We start from the raw sequence: 21,565 nt of genomic DNA, 5'->3' as shown, positions 1-21,565 counted from the left end.
TTTTGACCAATAAGGGGCGGGGCATTATGGAAGGGCAAAGTACCAGGATGCTTGTTCTAATCTATAGTAAGAAATCACTAATTAAATGTCAGCCCTTCATATGGGTGCACCCTACAAGACGTATTTCTTTACACAGCCTTTTTAAATGTGGCAGTACAGTTTAGCTGGTACATTATGGCCACCCGGTGTCTTCACAAACCTCAGAATAAATGAAAATTCTAATAATCATGTTACACTTTTCGCCACATTGACCACTTTTAACCAGCCTTGTTTCCTTTCTGCAGCTTGAATCGTCTTTCTCCAGCATATTTAGTAGACCCAGTGTATGCTGTTTCTGCCATTCAGTCTGATCCAATTTCACAGGGGCAGTCATCACACACACACACACACACACACACACACACACACACATACACTCCGCACTAAGCATCATCGTTGACCTCAGCCCACTGGCTGTCATCCCTATTACCATAATCCTGTGTAGTGAGTTGCCTTTATCTACAGTGGCAATAACCGCCGCTCTTATGTCCTTCAGTTTATTGAGGTTGTTTGTGAGCTGATGTAGAGTACGTGCTGCAGTCGATTCTGCAAGGTGGAAGGACAGATTGCAGAGTTTCTGCACTGGCTACATCTGGGTGCCTGGGTATGTAGAATAAGGTGCTTGTGCAAGTGTTTATAGTAACTGATTTGCAAAAATCAAATATACTCAACTGAATATGTAGTCATTTGGCAAGTACATGTTTGCCGTCTGAAAGTTGGCTTCTTTAGTTTTGCACTGGAGCTACTGGAAGGCTAATGTAGCTAACAAGGGATGGACGCTAAGAGAATTACAGTACAATGTAAAACACATTTCCCTTTACAGACTTTTTTTCTCATATAAGCTCATGTCAAAGTATTAGGCATTCATTTTCCTTGGACATATAGCTGCATGGCCATTGCAATGTACACATGAACAGAAGTCAGTATGCAGGACATGCACCATTTTTTGAAAAGTCAAAATACGTTTGAAGCTGAAGATGTTTGATGCATAAATTCCTCCTGTTCTGATTTTTCATGACATATATCTAGAGGTAGGTCATATCTGCCCAATATTGTTAATTTTACTGCAATATTGGATACACAGAGTGCATTATTAAAATCATGATGTTAATCGCTGACTGATGGTAAAATATTGCAATATCAGGTTTTTCTTTCTAAAAGTTGCCTTTTTAGAGGTTTTTGTGTTACAGCAATGAATTTCTATCATATTATATTAAATATATGTTTGTATATGTTGATATGTCGATAACATATATAACCCACATTTGGAAATGGCCAAAGTTGTCTTGTAAGTCACATATATTTCAGTGGCCCCTATCTCATTGGGTACTAATTAGTAATACTAACTTTTTTTGTTTTTGTTTTGAGTATGTAGAGTGTAATATAGTTAAAAGTGTCAAAGTTCAGTTTATTCAAAAATCCACGATGCATATTCAGAACCAGTCGATTTTGGAGTGTGCTTGTGATGGACACGATTGTCCGACAAAGCTCACATCTGGAAATAGTAGAAAAAAGTGCATGTGGACAGTAAAGCAAGTGCAGCGGCAACTGCGGCAGCAGACCGTGCAGTAATGTATGCTGGCATAGCTAAACTTCATGCCTCCTGTTAGTACCAAGTATTATTAAGACAATTAATTAGTATATTTCTTATAATATTAGTGTGTACTACACAATTGGACGCAGCCAGTATGTAACAACTATATGTATATAGGAGGAATTCCACATATTCTTATATACGTCATATATATGAAATCGATATATTGCCATTAATCAGATTTCCACATTGCCAATAAATAATAAATATTTCCATTTGTGCAATGCTTATTTTAATAGTCAACAGCATGCTATATGTCTGTATTCCACACAAGCTAGTCTGTTTGATAATACTTGCAACTGAATGCAGTTTGGTGTAAGCATGTGAGGATTTAGGCATGCAGTTTATGCAAGTGGTAATTGGTGGAGTGTAAGCTTCCATTACTGTCAGCTACGTTAGCCTCATAGCTTCGGCCATCGCTAAGGAATCTCTTAATTGAGACGCCATGCATGTCTTGGCTGATTATATTTTGGTGTAACTGTGATTGCTGCTTGCTGAATTGTCGCTTTAAGTTTGTGGAGAAGGCTGCTGGAGGGAGAGTGCATTGAGTTTATCTTCAGTTCAGCTCTATTTTCTCAGTATTCCCAGCACACAGAGAGAGAAAGAGAGGGAGAGCGAGGGAGATACGCTGCAGGAAAACATCTGAACAGAGAAATTGGCAGAGTGATGTGTTTAAGTAAACAGGACATTCTCTATCTGAGTTTGTGTGTATGGGGGGAGGGGTGATTTAGAAATGTACTGTAATATTGCACTGATTAAACTCAGACTGATAATACAGGACTCTCCCACACACAGACTTAAACATCTGCTCATCGGCACATGCACCCAGATCCATAAACAATAAGAAGTGTATGCTGTTGTATATACTAAAAAGTATTTAGTCAGTCACCAATTATGCAAGTTCTCCCATTTAAAAAAATGAGAGAGGCCTGTAATTGACATCATAGGTAGATCTCAACTATGAGAGACAAAATGAGAAAAAAAATGTCTGAAAATCACATTGTCTGATTTCTGAGATTTCTGGCTGTCACAGACCTGTAACTTCTTCTTTAAGAGGCTTCTCTGTCCTCCACTCATTACCTGTATTAATGGCACCTGTTTGAACTCGTTAACAGTATAAAAGACACCTGCCCACAACCTCAAACAGTCACACTCCAAACTCCACTGTGGTGAAGACCAAAGAGCTTGCAAACAAAATTGTAGACCTGCATCAGGCTGAGAAGACTGAATCTGCAATAGGCAAACAGCTTGGTGTGAAGAAATCTACTGTGGGAGCAATAATCAGAAAATGGGAGACCTACAAGACCACTGCTATTCTCCCTTGATCAGGGGCTCCACGCAAGATCTCAGCCCGTGGGGTCAAAATGATCACACGAACGGTGAGCAAAAATCCCAGAACCACACGGGGGGACCTAGTGAATGACCTGCAGAAAGCTGGGACCAACGTTACAAAGGCTACCATCAGTAACACATTACGCCGCCAGGGACTCAGATCTTGCAGTGCCAGACGTGTTCCCCTGCTTAAGCCAGTACATATCCGGGCACATCTGAAGTTTGCTAGAGAGCATTTGGATGTTCCGGAAGAGTATTGGGAGAATGTCTTATGGTCAGATGAAACCAGTAGAACTGTTTGGTACAAACACAACTCGTTGTGTTTGGAGGAGAGTGAATGCTGAGTTGCATCCAAAGAACACCATACCAACTGTGAAGCATGGGGGTGGCAACATCATGCTTTGGGGCTGTTTCTCTGCAAAGGGACTAGGACGACTGGTCCGTGTACATGAAAGAATGAATGGGGCCATGTATTGTGAGATTTTGAGTGCAAATCTCCTTCCATCAGCAAGGGCATTGAAGATGAAACGTGGCTGGGTCCTTCAGCATGACAGTGATCCCAAGCACACTGCCAGGGCAACAAAGGAGTGGCTTCGTAAGAAGCATTTCAAGGTCCTGGAGTGGCCTAGCCAGTCTCCAGATGTCAACCCCATAGAAAACCTTTGGAGGGAGTTGAAAGTCTGTGTTGCCCGCCGACAGCCCCAAAACATCAAAACTGCTCTAGAGGAGATCTGCATGGAGGAATGGGCCAACATACCATCAACGGTATGTGCCAACCTTGTGAAGACTTACAGAAAACATTTGACCTCTGTCATTGCCAACAAAGGATATATAACAAAGTATTGAGATGAACTTTTGTTATTGACCAAATACTTATTTTCCACCATTATTTGCAAATAAATTCTTTAAAAATCAGACAATGTGATTTTCTGAATTTTCTTTTCTAATTTTGTCTCTCATAGTTGAGGTCTACTTATGATGTCAATTACAGGCCTCTCTCATCTTTTTAAGTGGGAGAACTTGCACAATTGGTGACTGACTAAATACTTTATTTCCCCGCTGTATTTATGCATGTGTATATTAGACCGTATGTGTTCTGATAGAGATACTCTTGATTTCACAAACTTTTTCACTCAGGTTTAAAAGATCATCTGATTAAAACAGAGCCTGGTTGATGTGCCCATGCAGTGCATGCATTCTGATCTACACACTTCATCATGTCATTTACAGTTCTGTGCAAAAGTTTAAAACGTCTGAGGAAATTGAGTTTGTACATTTAATTTTGAGTTTGAGCATTTCTTTGATCAGAAACGCCTGTAATAGCAAGAAGCTTGAACTATCATTACCGTTAGGTGCCCAGTTTATCTATATAGCTGCTGGTGGAACGGAAAAAATCCACAGCTTATCAGTAACTTTACCTTCAAACAGCACATTCTGACTAGTGTATCTACTGTATTTCGATTCTATAGCCAAAAAACACAAATAAAGTTTATTTAATACTGTTTCTACACTTCATAAAATTCTGCACATTTTCTTTTATTTTTTAAGTGGAGTTAACTTAATTTTGGGACACCCCAAACTCCACCCACTCAGCCCTATATAAACCCTCCTTCTCACTTTATCATTGCGTCACACAACTTCTTACCCTCCACCTCACTCTTCTTCATCTTTTTCTCATCTATGGTGGGGGGGCTTTTGCTTCCCGCACCTACCTAGAAGCCGCTCCCCCGAATCCAACCCAGAAGAGTCCTCTGAGTTCGGCTCCCCGTTCCAACGGTTTCCAGTCTTCAAGGGCGTGGGAAATACTTGCATAACATTACTGACTGTGTTTAAAAAGTGATGTTTCAGCTTCATCAGTAAAGACGACGTGTTTTTAAAACGCAGGCTTTATTGTTTTTGATGTTTCCTCAAAATTCTGACACTGAATTTTGTAGCAAGGACTCATGGGTTCAAGGTCATATTTTCATATTGTACATGTCAAGGTCATATTTGCGCAGGTGTCGCTGCACAGTAGAATAGAGCACCAACCCACCAGAGTCTTAAATTTTGATCCGAGGTGGCTTTTGCATGCCACTGTATATGTATATACAGCCCGTCTTAATTTTGTAAGGGCTGTACACGGTTGATTATTGGGCAGTTTGGCTGTTTTAAGTACTTGATTAATCATCGGAATTATTTGATTACTTGATTATTAGCGTGATTGCTATTGATCTCTTTACTCACTGTTTTTCAGGATATTTGTAATTTATTAGTATTTTACTATTATTATGATGATGATAAAAAATTTCCTTTCATACAACTTTCTCTCTTCCACACACACACACACGCACGCACGCACACACAGACAGACCCCTAGCCAGCTTCACCTTGTCCTCTGTGATGACTGTTCACTGTGGCATTGTGCTGTGGAGTTTGGCTTTAGAAGGAGGATCAAACAATATGTGCGTGTGTGTGTATATGTGTGTGTGTATATGTATGGTGTGTGTGTGTGTGTGTGTGTGTGTGTGTGTGTGTGTGTGTGTGTGTGTGTGTGTGTGTGTGTGAGCCCAGCCAGCAGCCATGTTTTATTCTGTTTCATCTCCCTGACGTTGGTGCCAATCACTGTCAGCCCAAACCCACTGCATCGTCTTCAAAGGGTTCATATAGCAGCCATACACACCGCCTCGCATTTCTTACTCTCTCTCTCTTTCTTGCTCTCTCTCTCTCTCACACACACACACCCTCACACACACTATATCTCCTAGAGCTTAACATGCTTGTATAAACACTTCATTCAAATACACACATGGGCAGACACTCAAATGCACAGAACCAATCCAAAAGAACTTTCTTTATCTCTCTCTCTCTCTCTCTCTGCTGATGTGTGGATAATTCTGGCTTTACAGTGTTGATTTGTTTAGGCAGGGAAACCCTACTGAGAACAGTGTATCATTTCCAGAGGGACCTTGCATAAGACAATGCTATTTTAAAACAAAAACAAGACAATGAACAAGGAATAAATACATGAAACTGGCGGGTAATCATTCAGAACTTTACAGTAAAAGTTAGAAACCTAAGATAAGAACTCTGAGTTAAGTAAAGAGAAGCTACTAAGTCAAGGCGATTCTAAATACTGGGATTTAAGGTTAGCCAGTTGGAAGAAGTGCTATTGGAAATGTGTACATATAAAAACTTGACATTTTAGGATTGTTGGAGTCTTGTTGGAGTCTTTTATGCATCTGTGCTCTGCTCTTGGGCTGATGTTGGCAGTTGTTGCACTTGTAAATTATTTAGCAGATGGTAGAACGGCTAATTTATCATTTTAAAAGCCCTTTCCAGACTCATCTGCATCTACAACCTTATTTCTAAAGGCCTCAGATCAAAGACCTCTTTGGATCTCGTCTGGGTGAAATCATTCACTTCAAATAATTAATTTTCAAAGACTGAAGAATTTCTTTTCCTGGTTTTACAGGTGTAGGGGTATGGTTATAATATCTCATAGTAGTGTTGCAATGAAGATCAAATGTCCTTCTGTTTTTAAAGGCAAAGTTTTTAATGAGTTGTTCTTATTTTGACATACATTATGACTGTAACAGCAGATGAGTAGAGGAGGCTGGCCCACTTTCCTGTAAAAATCACCCTGTCAAAAAGTCACCCTGGTGTTTCTCTGTCATGTTAACAGCATAATGTTTTCACACAAGACCTCAGAATCAAAATTGACATATTAATGTATACATGCATACTAATGACTAACTCTTTCTACCTGTTTTAGCGTCAAAATGGACAAAAATCTTAGAATCAGAGCTACAAGTTGATGTTGTAGACAGTATAACAAATTCAGCCCAAAGAATGGAAGAATATTGAGTAGTAATACAGAAGAGCTGATATATTGGTCAAGCTCTAGTATTAATATGTGCTGTATGTGTGTGGATGTATGTAGATCCTGCGTATCTGCACGCGTTACACGCCGGACCAGGACACTATGACCTTCTCGGACGGGCTGACTCTGAACCGGACGCAGATGCACAACGCGGGATTTGGACCGCTCACAGACCTGGTGTTCACCTTCGCCAATCAGCTCCTGCCCATCGAGATGGACGACACAGAGACAGGCCTGCTCTCCGCCATCTGCCTCATCTCCGGAGGTGGGCCTCACACACGCATACACACACTTGGCGGGCCCGCTGTGGGAGGAGGCCTGGGTCATGCAGGGATATTGTAGCTGTCAGCGAAGCAGCGGTGCGCAATGGAGTGGGACCCCTGAGACAGATAGTGTCCAGATATTGTTCATATATTTATTTTTAACCACAAATGAGTTCTTTTTTTCCTTTTTGGTCTAATGTTCTCCCTGGTGGAAGCTGTAGGCAGTTCCCTCCCACTCTGTAGACTCGCATAATAGCTTAGAGTGTGCTTTCTCTGTGACAGAAAGCCTTAATTGGCCAGCATCACTCTGTATCAACAGGGAGGTGAAAACTAAGGTTGGTGGTGACATTAGGATATCGATATACCGAACTGTGGCGATATAATGTTTTGTAATACTGTATCGATCCTCAAAAACACAGTATGCATTTTGCATTAATAGTTTACATGTAAGACTGGTTGGCAGACAATGGTTTAGTTTGTGTTGTGTTTAAACCCTGACCACTAGAGAGCAGTGTTGTACTCTTACTTCGTGTCATGATACTTATCATATCACTGGGTTCTTACCAATACACAATCATAATTGGGACCTGATCTCTGAGTTCTGAGTGGTACAGTGCAACCTAAGGGTGGGAGACATGGCCTGAAATCTCAAAGGTTGCACCGGCTATGGCCTGGGGGTCACGAGTTCGAATCCCTGGCCATGCCCCTTTGCCATCAGTGATCAGAGTTCAAGAGAACACGGTTGGCCGTGCTCTCTCCAGGTGTGTAGATGGTTCTCTCTTCTCTCATTACCCTTAAAGTGATGTTGGCCGGCACCACATGCGTCTCACTGGATGTCTCACTGCCTCCTACGACAAAATTTGAAATGTTTTACACACAAACACACACACACAGCATCACCACACTAACACTTATCCTAGTTTTGTCTCAGCATAAGGTTTGCCTTTTTGAATGTGATATATTTGACTGCGAGGTCCTAAGGCCCAGCGGTGTGCGCAGTGTTACACATTCTTGCATAATCCAGAGGAGAGCTAAGAAAAGCTGCACACAGTCTGTGATTGCACCTCTGCCCCCTCAGAGAGTGGGGGCCTGTTAATGGTCATTCTCATTGCAACGCTGCCACCTAGTGGCTACAGAACACCTAGCTTATTGGCAGTTGTACAGTGCACTCTCTGTATCATCTTACTTCTTACTTGTTTTAAATGGGAAGGGTAGGATAGGAGGGTAAACCAGTGGTTCTAATGCTAATATGGATCACCTAAAATAATGTACGCTTGTGGTCCGAAGTTTGCGTACAGTCATCTAGGATATGCACATGTAAATTAATTCATGTTTGGTTGAATGTCTCTTAGCATTTTGCACCTTGATCAGACTTATGTGGACTCATCAGCAATAATTCTGTGTGGACTCTTCTTGGCAGAATTGATGGAGTTCGAATAAATCTTTCCTAGCACAGACCTGATGTCAGGTCTGTTTCAGATTACTGTCTGAAATCTGAAAAAGTGTGCATTGTTCTGTCTCTGTCATTGTTTCTTTTCAAATGCTGGAGCAGAAACAACCTATGGGACCAGTGATTAGTGGAGTAGTAAATTTAGTTTTTAGAAAACGCTGTCATCTGTTTTAAGATTTTTCTGAATGCCTAAACAGATCGCCAGGACCTGGAGGAGCCCTCGAAGGTGGACCAGCTCCAGGAGCCTCTTTTGGAAGCACTAAAGATCTATGTGAGGAAGCGCAGACCCAGCAAGCCCCACATGTTCCCCAAAACCCTCATGAAGATCACAGACCTCCGCAGCATCAGCGCCAAAGGTACTGACTAGTGGACCAAGCTAACAAAGAAAGAAATGCATTTCTAGATAATTTCATGTATTTTTCACTCTTCACACTTTGAGATCTGTAGTATTTTTTATTTTATTAAATGATCATTATTACTGCTTTAATATGAGACGATGGTAAATGGTGGTCATGATGGGATGCACAATGGTCAGCAACAATACTCATATAGGTTGTGGCATTCAAGTCATGATTGTTCGGTATAAACTGACCCAATGTGGGCTAAAAAAACATTCCCAACACCATTACACCACCTCCACCAGCCTGGACTGTTGACTCAAACCAGGTTGAGTTCATTGAGTCAATCTGTTGGCGCCAAATGCAGATCCTAGCGACAGAAATCTATCAGACCAGACTACGACTTTTTCTTGTCTTCAACTGCCCAGGTTTGGTGTTCCCACTGCAGCTTCAGCTTTCTGTGTCTGCTTTGACTGACAGATGTGGAATCCGTTGTGGTCTTCTGCTGTTGTAGAACACAGCCAACCTACAAAACTACCTACTATAGCTTTTCCATTTTTCTTCATTACACCAAAATCCCAGGAGATCAGCAGTTCTAGAAATTCTCAAACCGGTTCATCTGCCGCCAACATTCCTTCAACATTCATAACATTCAAAATCACTGAGATCACTTTTTTCCTCCTTCTGATGGTTGATGTAAACAGTACCCAACCCAGAGTTGCTGGCCTGTGTCTGCATCATTTGGCTGATTAGATAACTGCGTGTTAAAGAGCTTGGTGAGAGTAATGTCCATATGTGGACTCTGTGACCTGAGGAGTGAACTAAAAAGTTTATGGAATATGGACACCTCTCTCTTTCGTTCTTTCTCTCTATGAAGGTGCGGAACGTGTTATTTCACTGAAGATGGAGATTCCTGGCTCCATGCCTCCCCTCATTCAGGAGATGTTGGAGAATTCGGAAGGTCAGGATGGACAGAGCTCTGCGGAGGGCAACAGTCCGGACAAAAACTCGGCCGATTCTAAACGGGCTGCCGCTTCCTCACCTGAGCCTGAGGCGTCAGACACTGGCGCGGCCACTTCATCATCCAGCGAGGAGCCCTAAAACCACAGCACCTAAAACCTCAAATTCAGAACTACGGCCTCAGACATTCCTTTGCACAGTACAGGTGGACCATCGCCGCTTCCCTCTCCCTGACAGATTTTTTTTTCCTTTTTTTTGTTTGTTTGTTTGTTTGTTTTGTTCTTCACATTTCTTCATTTAGGACAAAAAAACATGGCCTAAAAAAGGACCAGCGCTTCATGTGTTAAAAAAAGAGCTCTTACTGGCATCAGCACTATGGGACTCACACGCGATCTACAGTACACTCAAGTATGTGTGTGTGTGTGTGTGTGTGTGTGTGTGTGTGTGTGTGTGTGTGTGTGTGTGTGTGTGTGTGTCCCGGATGCCAACCTGGAACACAGAGGTGAAACTCCTCAGGTGTGTGTATATTACTTAACCTGCATGACGGGCTCTAAGTTTGATTAAGTGGTTTTTCGCTGCCTCTCTTCTGTCTTTCTCTTACATGTTGGCATACATTGTACATACCATTCTATGGGTAGAGCTCTGTATGATAACTTTTGTGGTGCTTTTTTCATTGTCTTAAAGATATCGTTTGAGGCGATACACTATGTTTAAAGATGCACAGAAGACAACTGTCCACTAGGGGGAGAGGTGGCCCTATGGAGAACATGAATATCGTTGCTGTCGTACGAAACCTTGTATCTCTGAGAGGAAAAACTAAATGCTCTTAACGTTCCTTTTTGGACCATTTCTGTTGGTCAGTTCATTATGAAGTATTCTCAAATGGTGTTTAAAAAATAGACTAAAGACTAAAGACTTTACACACTAAGCATGATATTTTAGAATAAATAATAATTAAATAAATAAATGCATGCACTGACATCTTGCACTCCACACACATTTTTCAGTCTTAATTATTGTCCACTAGCTTGTCCTGCAGTTTTCCAGAAATCAACACTGAACAAAGTCCAGAATGTTTGGTCTAATTCCACACTGTAAGCTCAATAAAGGCGGTCTGAGACACCTGAGCTTGGCCTGGGAGAAGGAGGCAGGTTTGTAGGCGAAATGAGTAGGCGAGTCTGGCTCTGCCTCTGGTCTCTCCTAACTGGGAATTTTCCCATTAAAATGGAAGGATGAACTACAGATACAAAAGATTATTATGACGCCAGTACATTACCATGAACAATACCACTGCAATCACTTAGCCACACCTTAGTAATCACTTGGGACAGAAAATCGACCATCTAGTTTTCTGTGGAACTGCCTGGGCTGCACAATAATTGTGCATTTTCATATCTGTTTTTTATGACAGTGGGATATGCTCCTGTTTGATGTTAAACTCACCTGTATACAATTTTCATTAACCTCCTTATCCTTAATACTGCCCTTCTTTCACTAGTGGACAAAAGGCTCTGCTGTGCATCTTTGAAAAGGGGGCTCATTATAAAGTCCTTTAAAACAGTTATATAGAATGTTCTTGCATATAGACACTACAGACGTCTAATATTTTCTATATTGTTCGTATATTTAATGCGTTTTTCTTTCTTGCATTTTTAAAGAAAAAGCTCTACGTTCATGTGTCTAAATGAGGAAAGTCTATACACACACACATACACATACACAAACCCAAGCTGCGAAGACCCCCAACCGTTACTTTTGGTGGGTAATGGAGGGAACAGTGGTGGTACAGGCCGTAGACGAGCATTTACTGTTCAGATGGATAAAGGATAAATGACTCTACATGGCTATAAGACATTGATTACGAGTAGTGGAATGAATCCTGTCCTGCTGTAGAAAATCTCACCTCACAGAGTCCGAATGATTCAACTAGAAAATCAGACAGCAATGCAGTAAATGTGTGTCTGTGGCCGAATACCACCAGTAACAGCAGCAGCTGGAATCACCCAAACGCACATCGATTCAGTGTCTTACGACCCGAATCACAATCCTTCTTTACATGAGTGTCTTTTTTGTTGCTTTTTTATTGTTTTAGCAGTAAAACATGGGGACATTGCAATCTTCTCAAACATGCCTGCTTCAGCCGCTCTTCTGCACCGGGCAGATTGTAAACTTTTTTTATCTCTCTCTTATTCTCTCTCTCTCTCTCTCTCTTTCTCTTTTATTGCAATAAGTGATATTTTGGAAAGTATAATCATCTTAAATCTAGTTACATATCACTGTCCAAAAATCCCTTACATCTCAAAAAGAGTGACATTACAGATGAAGATGAGAACATCCTGAACTTAATGGAAGTTAATGGAAGATCTTTTTTTATTTATTTTGGAGCATTTCTCTTCATCCATCATCATAAAATGTTCTCACTGTAGAAGTGATGAATACAAAAAAAATGATGCACTACCTTAATTTTGGGAGAAGGACCACACCCTAATATGAGACATATAAGCTATGTCTATAACTAAACTTGAGATTATTTGACTTTGCCAAAATATCATTTTTTGCCAAGATATCATCTCTCTCTCGTTCTGTGAAGGGAAGGATGTGTTTTTCCTACGTGGAGCATCTTTGGCCTTGCTCCTCAGACCGAAAGACAGTGCAACCACAGAATGCTAAGGAGATTCTGCACTTCAGCTCTGACCCCTAAACAGCAAAACTTTAGTTCGTCAATCCTGAAAGCTCTATTTACTCAGGGTAAAGCTGTGCTCTTTGTAAGAAAAATATACCTCTTAATGAACAAAGTGACTTTGAATTAGCCCTACGAAGCCCCCTCTCCCCTTCCCCAATCTGTACGGTTCTGAATTAGGAGCTTGTGAGGAATCTGTGGAATCCAGGGTCAGAAACGCAGTGGTCCTTTCCGATTCTCTCGTCGTTGATGTTGGGTTTTGTTTGTTTGTTTTTTAGTCTATGTACAGGATTCCATGTCTGCATTTCTTTAAAAAATGACAACGGCACTTAAACCTGACAGAAATGATGAAGCATTTGTATGTGACCAGTAAGAACCTCAGACACCAAGAAGAACACAGCTTTAGACCTTGGCAGTCTGGAGCCTGTCTAAAACGTCCCCTAAATTACTAACAGTCATTTTCTTTTTTTGTCCACCGCAATGCGCGCATTCCTTTCTGACCTTTAGAAAAGCTCCCTTTAGGATGGAAACAAATGTGGTCGGCTGGCGAGCGCCGCAATCGGACAGGACCAGGCTGGACCACAGGAGGCCGCCAGACTCCCTCGACGACTTTTCCAGTCAGGCAGAGTTCGCAACTCTTTCCCATCCCACCCCCAACTCTGTCCGTATCACAAAAAGTGTGACTCATCTCCGTCCAGACATGTCTGAATGTGACTTTAGAGAACTGAATGAACTCTGCGTAAACAGATCTTGGCAACTGAAGTCGTTAAAAAAAAATATAGCTAATATCGATCGTCACTGTCAGATCAAAACCTTGGATGTCCAAAATGGCAACTTTACGGAAGAACATTTATTGGAAGTCAAAAATATTTTAAATAAGTGGATTTGGAGCATTTCTAGGGGCCTGTTCTTCATGGAATTTGTAAAGAACGGTGTAAAGAACAACTTCTACAATGCTTCAGATTTCTCAAAAATGTTAAAATAGACATACAAGGTTTTTGTGTGACAGTGAGGATGTTTCTAATTGATTTTTCTTTAATTAAACAAATTTATTCAACATTTTTATTAAATTAAACAAATACAACAACTGACCAAATAACCTGACTAGGGTGAATAGGTTGAATTAGGCTAGATTAAAGTCATTCTTTTCTTTTTTTTTTTGCAATATTCGTTTATTCAGCATTTCTTTCTTCGTCACAAAAACTGCTGTAGGCCAGTGGTGGGCAGCTTCAGTCCCGGGGAGCCGGATTTCTGCACAGTTTTGTGCTTTTCCTGCTCAGGCACACTTGATACAATTTGCCCGTTAGTTGCCAGGTTTTGTCAGTGTGGTTAGAGTAGGGAAATCGCCACACTGTGCTTCAGCCCTCTGTACTCTACCCCTGCTGTAGGCCCTTCTTCATCTCTCACACTCTCACTCTCGTTAGAGCCAGGCATTGTTGGGAAAACCTGGACTGTTTCTTTAAAGCTGGAGAACCTCACAGCTGATGAATGTCTTCATCCTCCTCTCACGCATCTGAGCAAATCTCACGTCGTGTTTTCAGGCATCTGGCTGTTCAGCACAGGAGGATGCGACAGAGAAATGCTGGTGTTATATCCAAGCAAGTGAAATCAGCTTAAATCTGGTCAGATCTTGAGATTTTGAGATCAGATTTTGCTGTTAGAAAATGATCATTTTAGGCCATCATATGTAGTGAGGTTAAGACTTTTTAAATTGTTTTTTAATTGAAGGTCTTTTCTTAAGATGAGCATCTAAAACTAGACTATGTTCCTACCCAAACACTCGTCTACCCTACAGGAAGAAAAACATCCCTACTGAGATGCCTTTTCTCTTATAAGACTCTTTTATAAGAGTCACCTAAAGAGAAACTCTTGAGAACTTGACTGGGTTTATGATGATTTGACTTGCCAAGATCAGTCTATGTAGTGTGATATTCAGCGCTTATCAGTACCAGAGGCAAAACACATCTGCTCATAACTGCTTGTGTAGTGGGGTCAGGTCGATATCTGGTCTGAGTGGCTAATCATAGCCTTTGGTGAGGCTGCAGTGCTGAGTAGCCTTCTTACTACTTCTTTCTTATTTTGGTTTAAAGTTGAATGTGTTCTACTTGCTATACTTGTCATTATTGCCGCCAGGTCGTGACAGAGATGTACATGCAGATGCCGTGTGTTCTTACTTTTTAAGAAAAGGTCCATGTGTGTTCTGTTGCTGTTCTGGATTATCCGACGGCATCATCCCATAGACTGCCTTTACAAACACTCACCATAGGAAAATAGATATTGTAACTAAAAGAAACAACAGAACGTCTTTAATTCTGCTTAATGAAGAGATTAAACCAAGCTGTGAACCCAGACACAGGTCACAATCCTACAGTCCATTTGCCCTGCTCCCTTCTTTCGGTCCTTAAAACAAATCTGATTTATTAAAAAACGGTTTGTTTGTTTTTTTCTGTTCAATTAAACGCCGACCCACTGTCACCGACTCAATCAGCTGAAACAGTTGACTGAACTCAACTGAGCCTCTGTTGGAACAATCTTGTAACTCTGAGGGAAGGTTTTAAAAAAAATGTATGTTGAACATGTAAAAAAAAAAAAAAAAAAAAAGCTGGAGTGTTTTCACACAGTGCCGGTACACTTGCTGTACCGTTTTCAAGCTGAAATGTTACGCTTCGCCTTTCTTTCGAAGAACACGTCTCCATCCATGCAGTGTTGTAAAGTTGTGTTCTAAGATGCGCAGTATTCTGCTTGACTTTAACGAACTTTATCACAGGACCCGAGGGTTGGATCAGCAAGGATGCTGTGGCTTAAATAACAAAAGAAATGAGATTGAAAGACTTTATTACTGAAAAAGCCTTTCGGCCTCTGATGCGAAATGATGCAGAACATATCTCGTCTATTTTTGTTTCTTATTTTGTTTGTTTTTGTTTTTCATCAGTGTCCTGTTTGTACATTAACAATGCTTTGTATGTTCATATACTGTTTACCATGAACTCTCCTGGCGAAATAAAAATATATTTATTTTAAAATAAAGAGGTGTGGAGGTATTTGGACACTGTGGGTGTCTGTTTGTTGTACGTCCATAGAGGTGAGACCATAAAAAGTAAGCCGATTACTGGGAAACTGGGCTTCACAGGAAGTTCAACAAACCCCTGCGCACTTCGAAAATGTAGAAACCAGCAGCTCATTTATATTTCATGTTTATTTCCAAGTTCATCTCAAAAGGTACATTTGTCTCTTACTTTCAACAATTAAAATGTGCCAATTAAAGCACCGCAGTCTAAACTTCTAAAAGCTGCTTAGGACAAATACATTTCAATGAAAGAAAAACAAACTGTATATGTATAACAATAATAATAATAATAATAATAATAATATTAATAATAATAAAACGTGTAAAACAACTACACAGTAGAAAGCATTTAACTTCACAAAGAAAGAAAAATAAAACAGGGAAGGGAATAAATGTACAAAAGTCTGCAGAACGAAGGACAGAAGTTATACCACAAGCAGTTGTGTTTGCGTGTGTGTGTGTGTGTGTGTGTGCGTTGATACGCTGCCTAGTCGAACATGTCGTCGTCGTCATCGTCGTCAGACTCGGCAAAGTATTTGACCTCTTTCTTGGCACGGCCTGACCGGTCTCTGGCTGAGTCTATTCGACTGAAATTGCTACTGTTCATGTCATCGTCATCCTCGTCTGACGCTGGCTTCTTCGGTTTCTGCTGAGAAACGCACGACAACAGCATATCAGTATCACTATTAAATAAAATGTATTTAAATAATTTCTAGTTTTCTACAATTGTACAGAAACAGCACTGTGTACAATTCTTTGGCATGAGAAAAACATGTAAAACTATTTATATGGGCTGCATTCCCCTTTTTTTTAATTTATTTTTCAGACCATTTTGATATGACAATAAATAAAAGTAAAAGCATTTCCACAATGTTCTGTGGTGAATTTCCAAAAGATGCATAACACGGAATACAGTGAGATGATTTATATACTAAAAACAGTTGTGATTCGTTTTTTACGTTTTCCAACTCATCTTTATCTTTTAGAAAACAGGACAATTTTTTACTTGTGACCCTAAGACTGAAACACAAACTGGCTGCCCTCTCAGCACTAAAAAGATAAGTAAAACTGCCCATGAACACTGCTTACTCTGCTACTTGGAGTTTTTCCAGTTTTCTTCATGGGGCTGTACTCATCTTCCTCAGAGCCGGACGGCTTCCTCTTCCTCCCCCTGCCTTTTCCTGGGCTTTTAGTTGGAGTCTTTTTTGCCCCCGTGTCTGAGTCGGAGTCCCAGACAGAAGTGTCAGGCTTCTTGGGCTTGGCTGGAGTTTTCCGGGGCTTGGGTGCTGCTTCTGATGGCTTCTTGGCTGAAGGGGAATTAAACAAACATGTGTTTATTTTTTTATACTTACAGTCATGCCCGAAAGTATTCATACCCCTGTCAAAGTTTGACTTAAATTTACTTTTATTTAACCAGAAATTATATTTTTGCCTGGAAATGACACAGGCATCTCCCAGGAGATAACACGATGATGTACAAGAGGCATCATTGTGGGAAAAAATATTTCTCAGCTTTTATACACATTTGAACAAAAAGTGGCATGTCCAAAATTATTCATACCCTTCTCAATAATTAATAGAAAAGCCTTTATTGGCTATTACAGCAATCAAACGCTTCCTGTAATTGCTGACCAGCTTTTTGCATGTCTCCACTGGTATTTTTGCCCATTCATCTTTAGTGATGAGCTCCAACTCTTTGAGGTTCGAGGGTCTCCTTGCCATCACCCTGATCTTTAGCTCCCTCCACAGATTCTCAATTGGATTCAAGTCAGGACTCTGGCTGGGCCACTGCAAAACATTAATGTTTTTGTCTGCTAACCATTTCTTCACCACTTTGGCTGTGTGTTTTGGGTCGTTGTCGTGCTGAAATGTCCACCGGTTCCCAAGGCCAAGTTTCTCTGCAAGACTGCCTGATGTTGTTGTTGAGAATCTTGATGTATTGCTCTTTTTTCATGGTGCCATTTACTGCGATCAAGTTCCCTGGTCCATTGGCTGAAAAACACCCCCAAAACATTAGGTTCCCACCACCATGTTTGACAGTGGGGATGGTGTTCTTAGGGTTGAAGGCTTCTCCTTTTTTACGCCAAATGGTGCACACATCATTGTGGCCAAACAATTCAATTTTTGTTTCATCTGACCATAAAACAGAACACCAGAAGTCTTCTTCTTTGTCCAGATGAGCATTTGCAAAGGTCAAGCGGGCTTTTGTGTGCCTTTTCTGGAGAAGTGGTGTCCTCCTTGGCCTGCGTCCGTGGAACCCAGCAGTGTGCAGTGTCCGTTGAACTGTCTGCCTTGAGATGTCGCCACCAGCAGAGTCCAGATTCACCAGGATGGCCTTGGTGGTGATCCTTGGATTTTTCTTCACCTCTCTCACTATTCTCCTGGCCAGCACAGGTGTCACTTTTGGCTTCCGACCACATCTTCTGAGATTTTCCACAGTGCGGAACTTCTTGTATTTTTTAATAATACTTTGCACTGTAGCCACTGGAACTTGAAAACATTTTGATATGGCTTTATAGCCCTTTCCTGACTTGTGAGCGGCCACAATGCACAGCCGCAGGTCCTTAGTGAGCTCCTTTGTCTTAGCCATGACTGTCCACAAACCAACTGCAGAGAGCTGCTGTTTTTCTCCTGTTGAGTTGATTAAAACAGCTGTTCCCAATGAATCAGGGTAATTAGGATGCTTTAAAACAGCTTGGACTATTTGGAATGGTATAGAACTTTGGATTTTCCCATATACTGTGACAGTTTTCAAAGGGTATGAATAATTTTGGACATGCCACTTTTTGTTCAAATGTGTATAAAAGCTGAGAAATACTTTTTCCCACAATGATGCCTCTTGTACATCATCGTGTTATCTCCTGGGAGATGCCTGTGTCGTTTCAAGGCAAAAATATAACTTCTGGTTAAATAAAAGTAAATTTAAGTCAAACTTTGCCAGGGGTATGAATACTTTCGGGCATGACTGTATATACACACATTATACATATACACATATTTCAAACTTCAAATAAAGCGTCACAAAAGTTACTTAAGACTTAATGTGTTAAATGCAACATACATACATTATGATTTATGTAGCATTTTTACAAAGAGTACACCAACAGACAACTTTATTACTACATTATTGCACCATTGCATTATATTTATTATATGTTATTGTTGTGGAGATACCTGGTTTTTCATGAGAAGTGAAGTTGATACAACTTTACTTCTTAAAGTACCACTGCAAATTGTTCCTATGCAGAAAAGTACACTATATGCACAAAATATTGGGACCTATTAATTCATTGTTTCTTCTGAAATCAAGGGTATTACAAAGAGTTTATCCTGCTTTTGTTAAAGTATCTGTCTCTACTGTCCAGGAAAGGCTTTCTACTAGATTCTGTAGCATTGCTGTTAGGATTTGATTGCATTCAGCAACAAGAGCATTGTCAAGATGCACAAGTCAAGCCAAGATGTTGGCTGATCACCCACCTCATCCCCAACTCATTCCAGAAGTATTGGATGGAGCACCAACCATCATTCCAGAGAACACAGTTCCACTGCTCCACAGCTCAATGCTGGGAGGCCAGTAAGTTCATGTTTATCCTATTCTATTGCAATCCACAGGGACTAGACAAGCTGTGTGTGCGTGTGTATCTGCACATCTGTGTCAGCAATGCATGCAACATAAAGTAGCTGAGTGCATCAATTAAAAGAGGTGTTGACCAGTGTGTGAGGAGGGAATCCCTTGTTGCTGGTGTCGTGGTACCTTTCTTAGCTGGAGAAGGTTTCTCAAACGCTGAGCTGCTGGAGAAGGATGAGAATACTGGACCTCTATCATCTTCATCACTGTCTGACTTTGCTTCTAAAGGAAACACAGTTACACACAGATGTTGTTTCTATTAAAACAACATGCTGAAAATGATGCAGGGTCACTGTATCAACTCAGTTTGACTTATCTTAAACCCAGCCAAAAATACACCACATATCTGACATTTGAGATATTCAAAAATTATTTCTAGATGATTCCAGATACGTTTTGTAGATTATTATTATTTGTAGGTGACCCCAGACATTCTTAGATTCTTAACCTATTTCTAATACATAAAAAACATAGCAATTGTTTAAATGATTTACAGCGACCTTAATATTAAATATTAGATATATTAGTTGGTATAAGTACATCACAAACATACCACTGTCACTGCTTTTCTCAGAGTAGGCTGGTTTGGACGAGGAGAATACACTCTCTGTCTCTTTCTTCTTCTTGGGTTCTGGCGCTGAACTGTAGAACGAGATTATGTGTCAGTTCTCGCGCAAGCATCATCAAAACAGTCAGTGCGTTGCATGACCTTTGGGAGTAGGAACATGCCTGAAATCCCTCCTCCTCCCAATATAACATCCTATATAACATCCCATCTCTACCTTCAGTGTCCATGACAAAGTTTTCACACCACACAACCACCCTGTCCCCTCCCCTCCATAACTCATATTCCTCAGTCCTAGCTCCACTTATCAAAAGGGGTCTGGCTTTGTAGCTCAAAGCAGAAGCCAGGTGAACTCCAGCCCCCCCCCCCAATCTGAACCCTCAGATATCTCTCCCTCGTACAGTCATACATTCTCCTTCTACATATGCGATGATCTCAACATAAGTATGAAAATAAGTAACAACTGATGAAGCACATACGAGGTCAACTTCGGTTTTGGAGGGAATATATCGTCATCATCGTCTACATCATCATTGTTGTTCTGTGTAGTAGGAAAGCTGTCTTTGTACGAGTGGACTGGAGAAGCTGGTGCATCGTTCTCTTGTTCTTCATCACCATCATCATCATCTTCCTCTTCTGAGAAATCAAAGGTGTACTTTGCCTTCACAGCTATGAGAAGAACAGAACAGTGAGTCATTTCCATGCTGTAGTAAGTTAGAGAAGAATAAGCAAATATGAGAAAAACAACTTTATATGAAGACTGGTCTTTAACCTATCATTATGTTTCAGAGATAAACCAACAGTTAAACAATAGAGGGCTGTGTGGGTTTGGACAATGTACTGGCGCTCCTGTTGCACTGAGCTTACATCATACTGTGGTTTATTCAGCCAGAAACAGAGCTAAACTCAACACAGCAAAATGTAATGTAATGGCATGTAATGACTTATGTGCTTCAAATGCTTTTGGTATATGACATCAGGTTGCAGTGGCGCTACTAATCAAGGTGGTATCAGTGGAACAAATCCCATTTTTTGCCTAAAAAGGTATGGTTGATCAACACAGTTGATCAGTCAAGATATCTAGTGTATTAAATTAGCTTTTTTACATTTGCCACTTAAGATGAGGCTATGTTAAAAGTCTGTTAACCAAACAGATCCAGCTTCGTAGTTCCAGTGCAAAACTACAGAAGAAACCAAACATGTTAGCCTCACTGCTCCAGTGCAAAACTAAAGAAACAAGCTATCAAACATGTCTTGACTAATAAACTAAAATTAAATTTTTAAACTAACATCTGAATATTTCCAAACACTGGTAAAAACGCTCCTAAACCAGAGTTCAGATTTGTAACCATGCAATTTAAAGGAGAACGGTCAGATCAGAATGATATGAAAGTAACTAATCACTATGAGTACAGATATCAGACCCTTACAAACAATTTCCTTGTGAACCGTAAAGGCAGAAACATCAGATGTGAGTAAAAAAAAAAAAAAATAAAGCTTGCAATGTAAACACACCTGAGGCTCTTCTCGACGCTGTGTCTCTGGGAATGACTGGCTGCTCACTGATTTCTTCCAGGTCACTGTCCGATTTTTCTTCTTCATCGTCTGACCAGGGGTTCCTCTTTTTGGCCTTTTTGGCTGAGCTTTTCGCTGAGCCTGGAGTCTTTCTCTGTCTGGGAGTACCTGAAAGTAGAGCATTACAAATATCCATCAATCGTCTCCCCAGTTATTGGGTCTTCTTGTATGATTCTGCAATTTATGCTTCTGAATGAATCAAAATGAAAATAATA

General features: G+C 40.6%; 2 protein-coding genes across 9 annotated transcripts in view; one reads left to right on the top strand and one right to left on the bottom strand.

Moving 5' to 3' along the window:
• Positions 1-15,508, top strand: part of LOC140551764 (retinoic acid receptor beta-like) — a 208,853-nt gene extending 193,345 nt beyond the window's left edge. For both annotated transcript variants that reach the window (XM_072675391.1, XM_072675392.1), the window contains 3 exons: positions 6,885-7,089; positions 8,735-8,893; positions 9,753-15,508. In XM_072675391.1, the coding sequence (XP_072531492.1) occupies positions 6,885-7,089; positions 8,735-8,893; positions 9,753-9,976 (588 nt within the window). In that variant the 3' untranslated portion in view covers positions 9,977-15,508. The remainder of the gene's footprint in view (positions 1-6,884; positions 7,090-8,734; positions 8,894-9,752) is intronic.
• A 185-nt stretch (positions 15,509-15,693) lies between these two features.
• Positions 15,694-21,565, bottom strand: part of top2b (DNA topoisomerase II beta) — a 31,999-nt gene continuing 26,127 nt past the window's right edge. For 4 of the 7 annotated variants that reach the window (XM_072675384.1, XM_072675386.1, XM_072675388.1 and 1 more), the window contains 6 exons: positions 21,291-21,458; positions 20,255-20,444; positions 19,764-19,852; positions 19,337-19,432; positions 16,672-16,889; positions 15,694-16,231 (listed from right to left, as the gene is read on the bottom strand). In XM_072675384.1, the coding sequence (XP_072531485.1) occupies positions 16,070-16,231; positions 16,672-16,889; positions 19,337-19,432; positions 19,764-19,852; positions 20,255-20,444; positions 21,291-21,458 (923 nt within the window). In that variant the 3' untranslated portion in view covers positions 15,694-16,069. The remainder of the gene's footprint in view (positions 16,232-16,671; positions 16,890-19,336; positions 19,433-19,763; positions 19,853-20,254; positions 20,445-21,290; positions 21,459-21,565) is intronic. The other 3 variants (XM_072675385.1, XM_072675389.1, XM_072675383.1) reach the window with 1 other exon arrangement.

Source organism: Salminus brasiliensis, chromosome 3 (genome assembly GCF_030463535.1).
Source record: "Salminus brasiliensis chromosome 3, fSalBra1.hap2, whole genome shotgun sequence".
NCBI classification, from domain to species: domain Eukaryota; kingdom Metazoa; phylum Chordata; class Actinopteri; order Characiformes; family Bryconidae; genus Salminus; species Salminus brasiliensis.
This window is presented reverse-complemented; position numbering and strand designations above follow the sequence as displayed.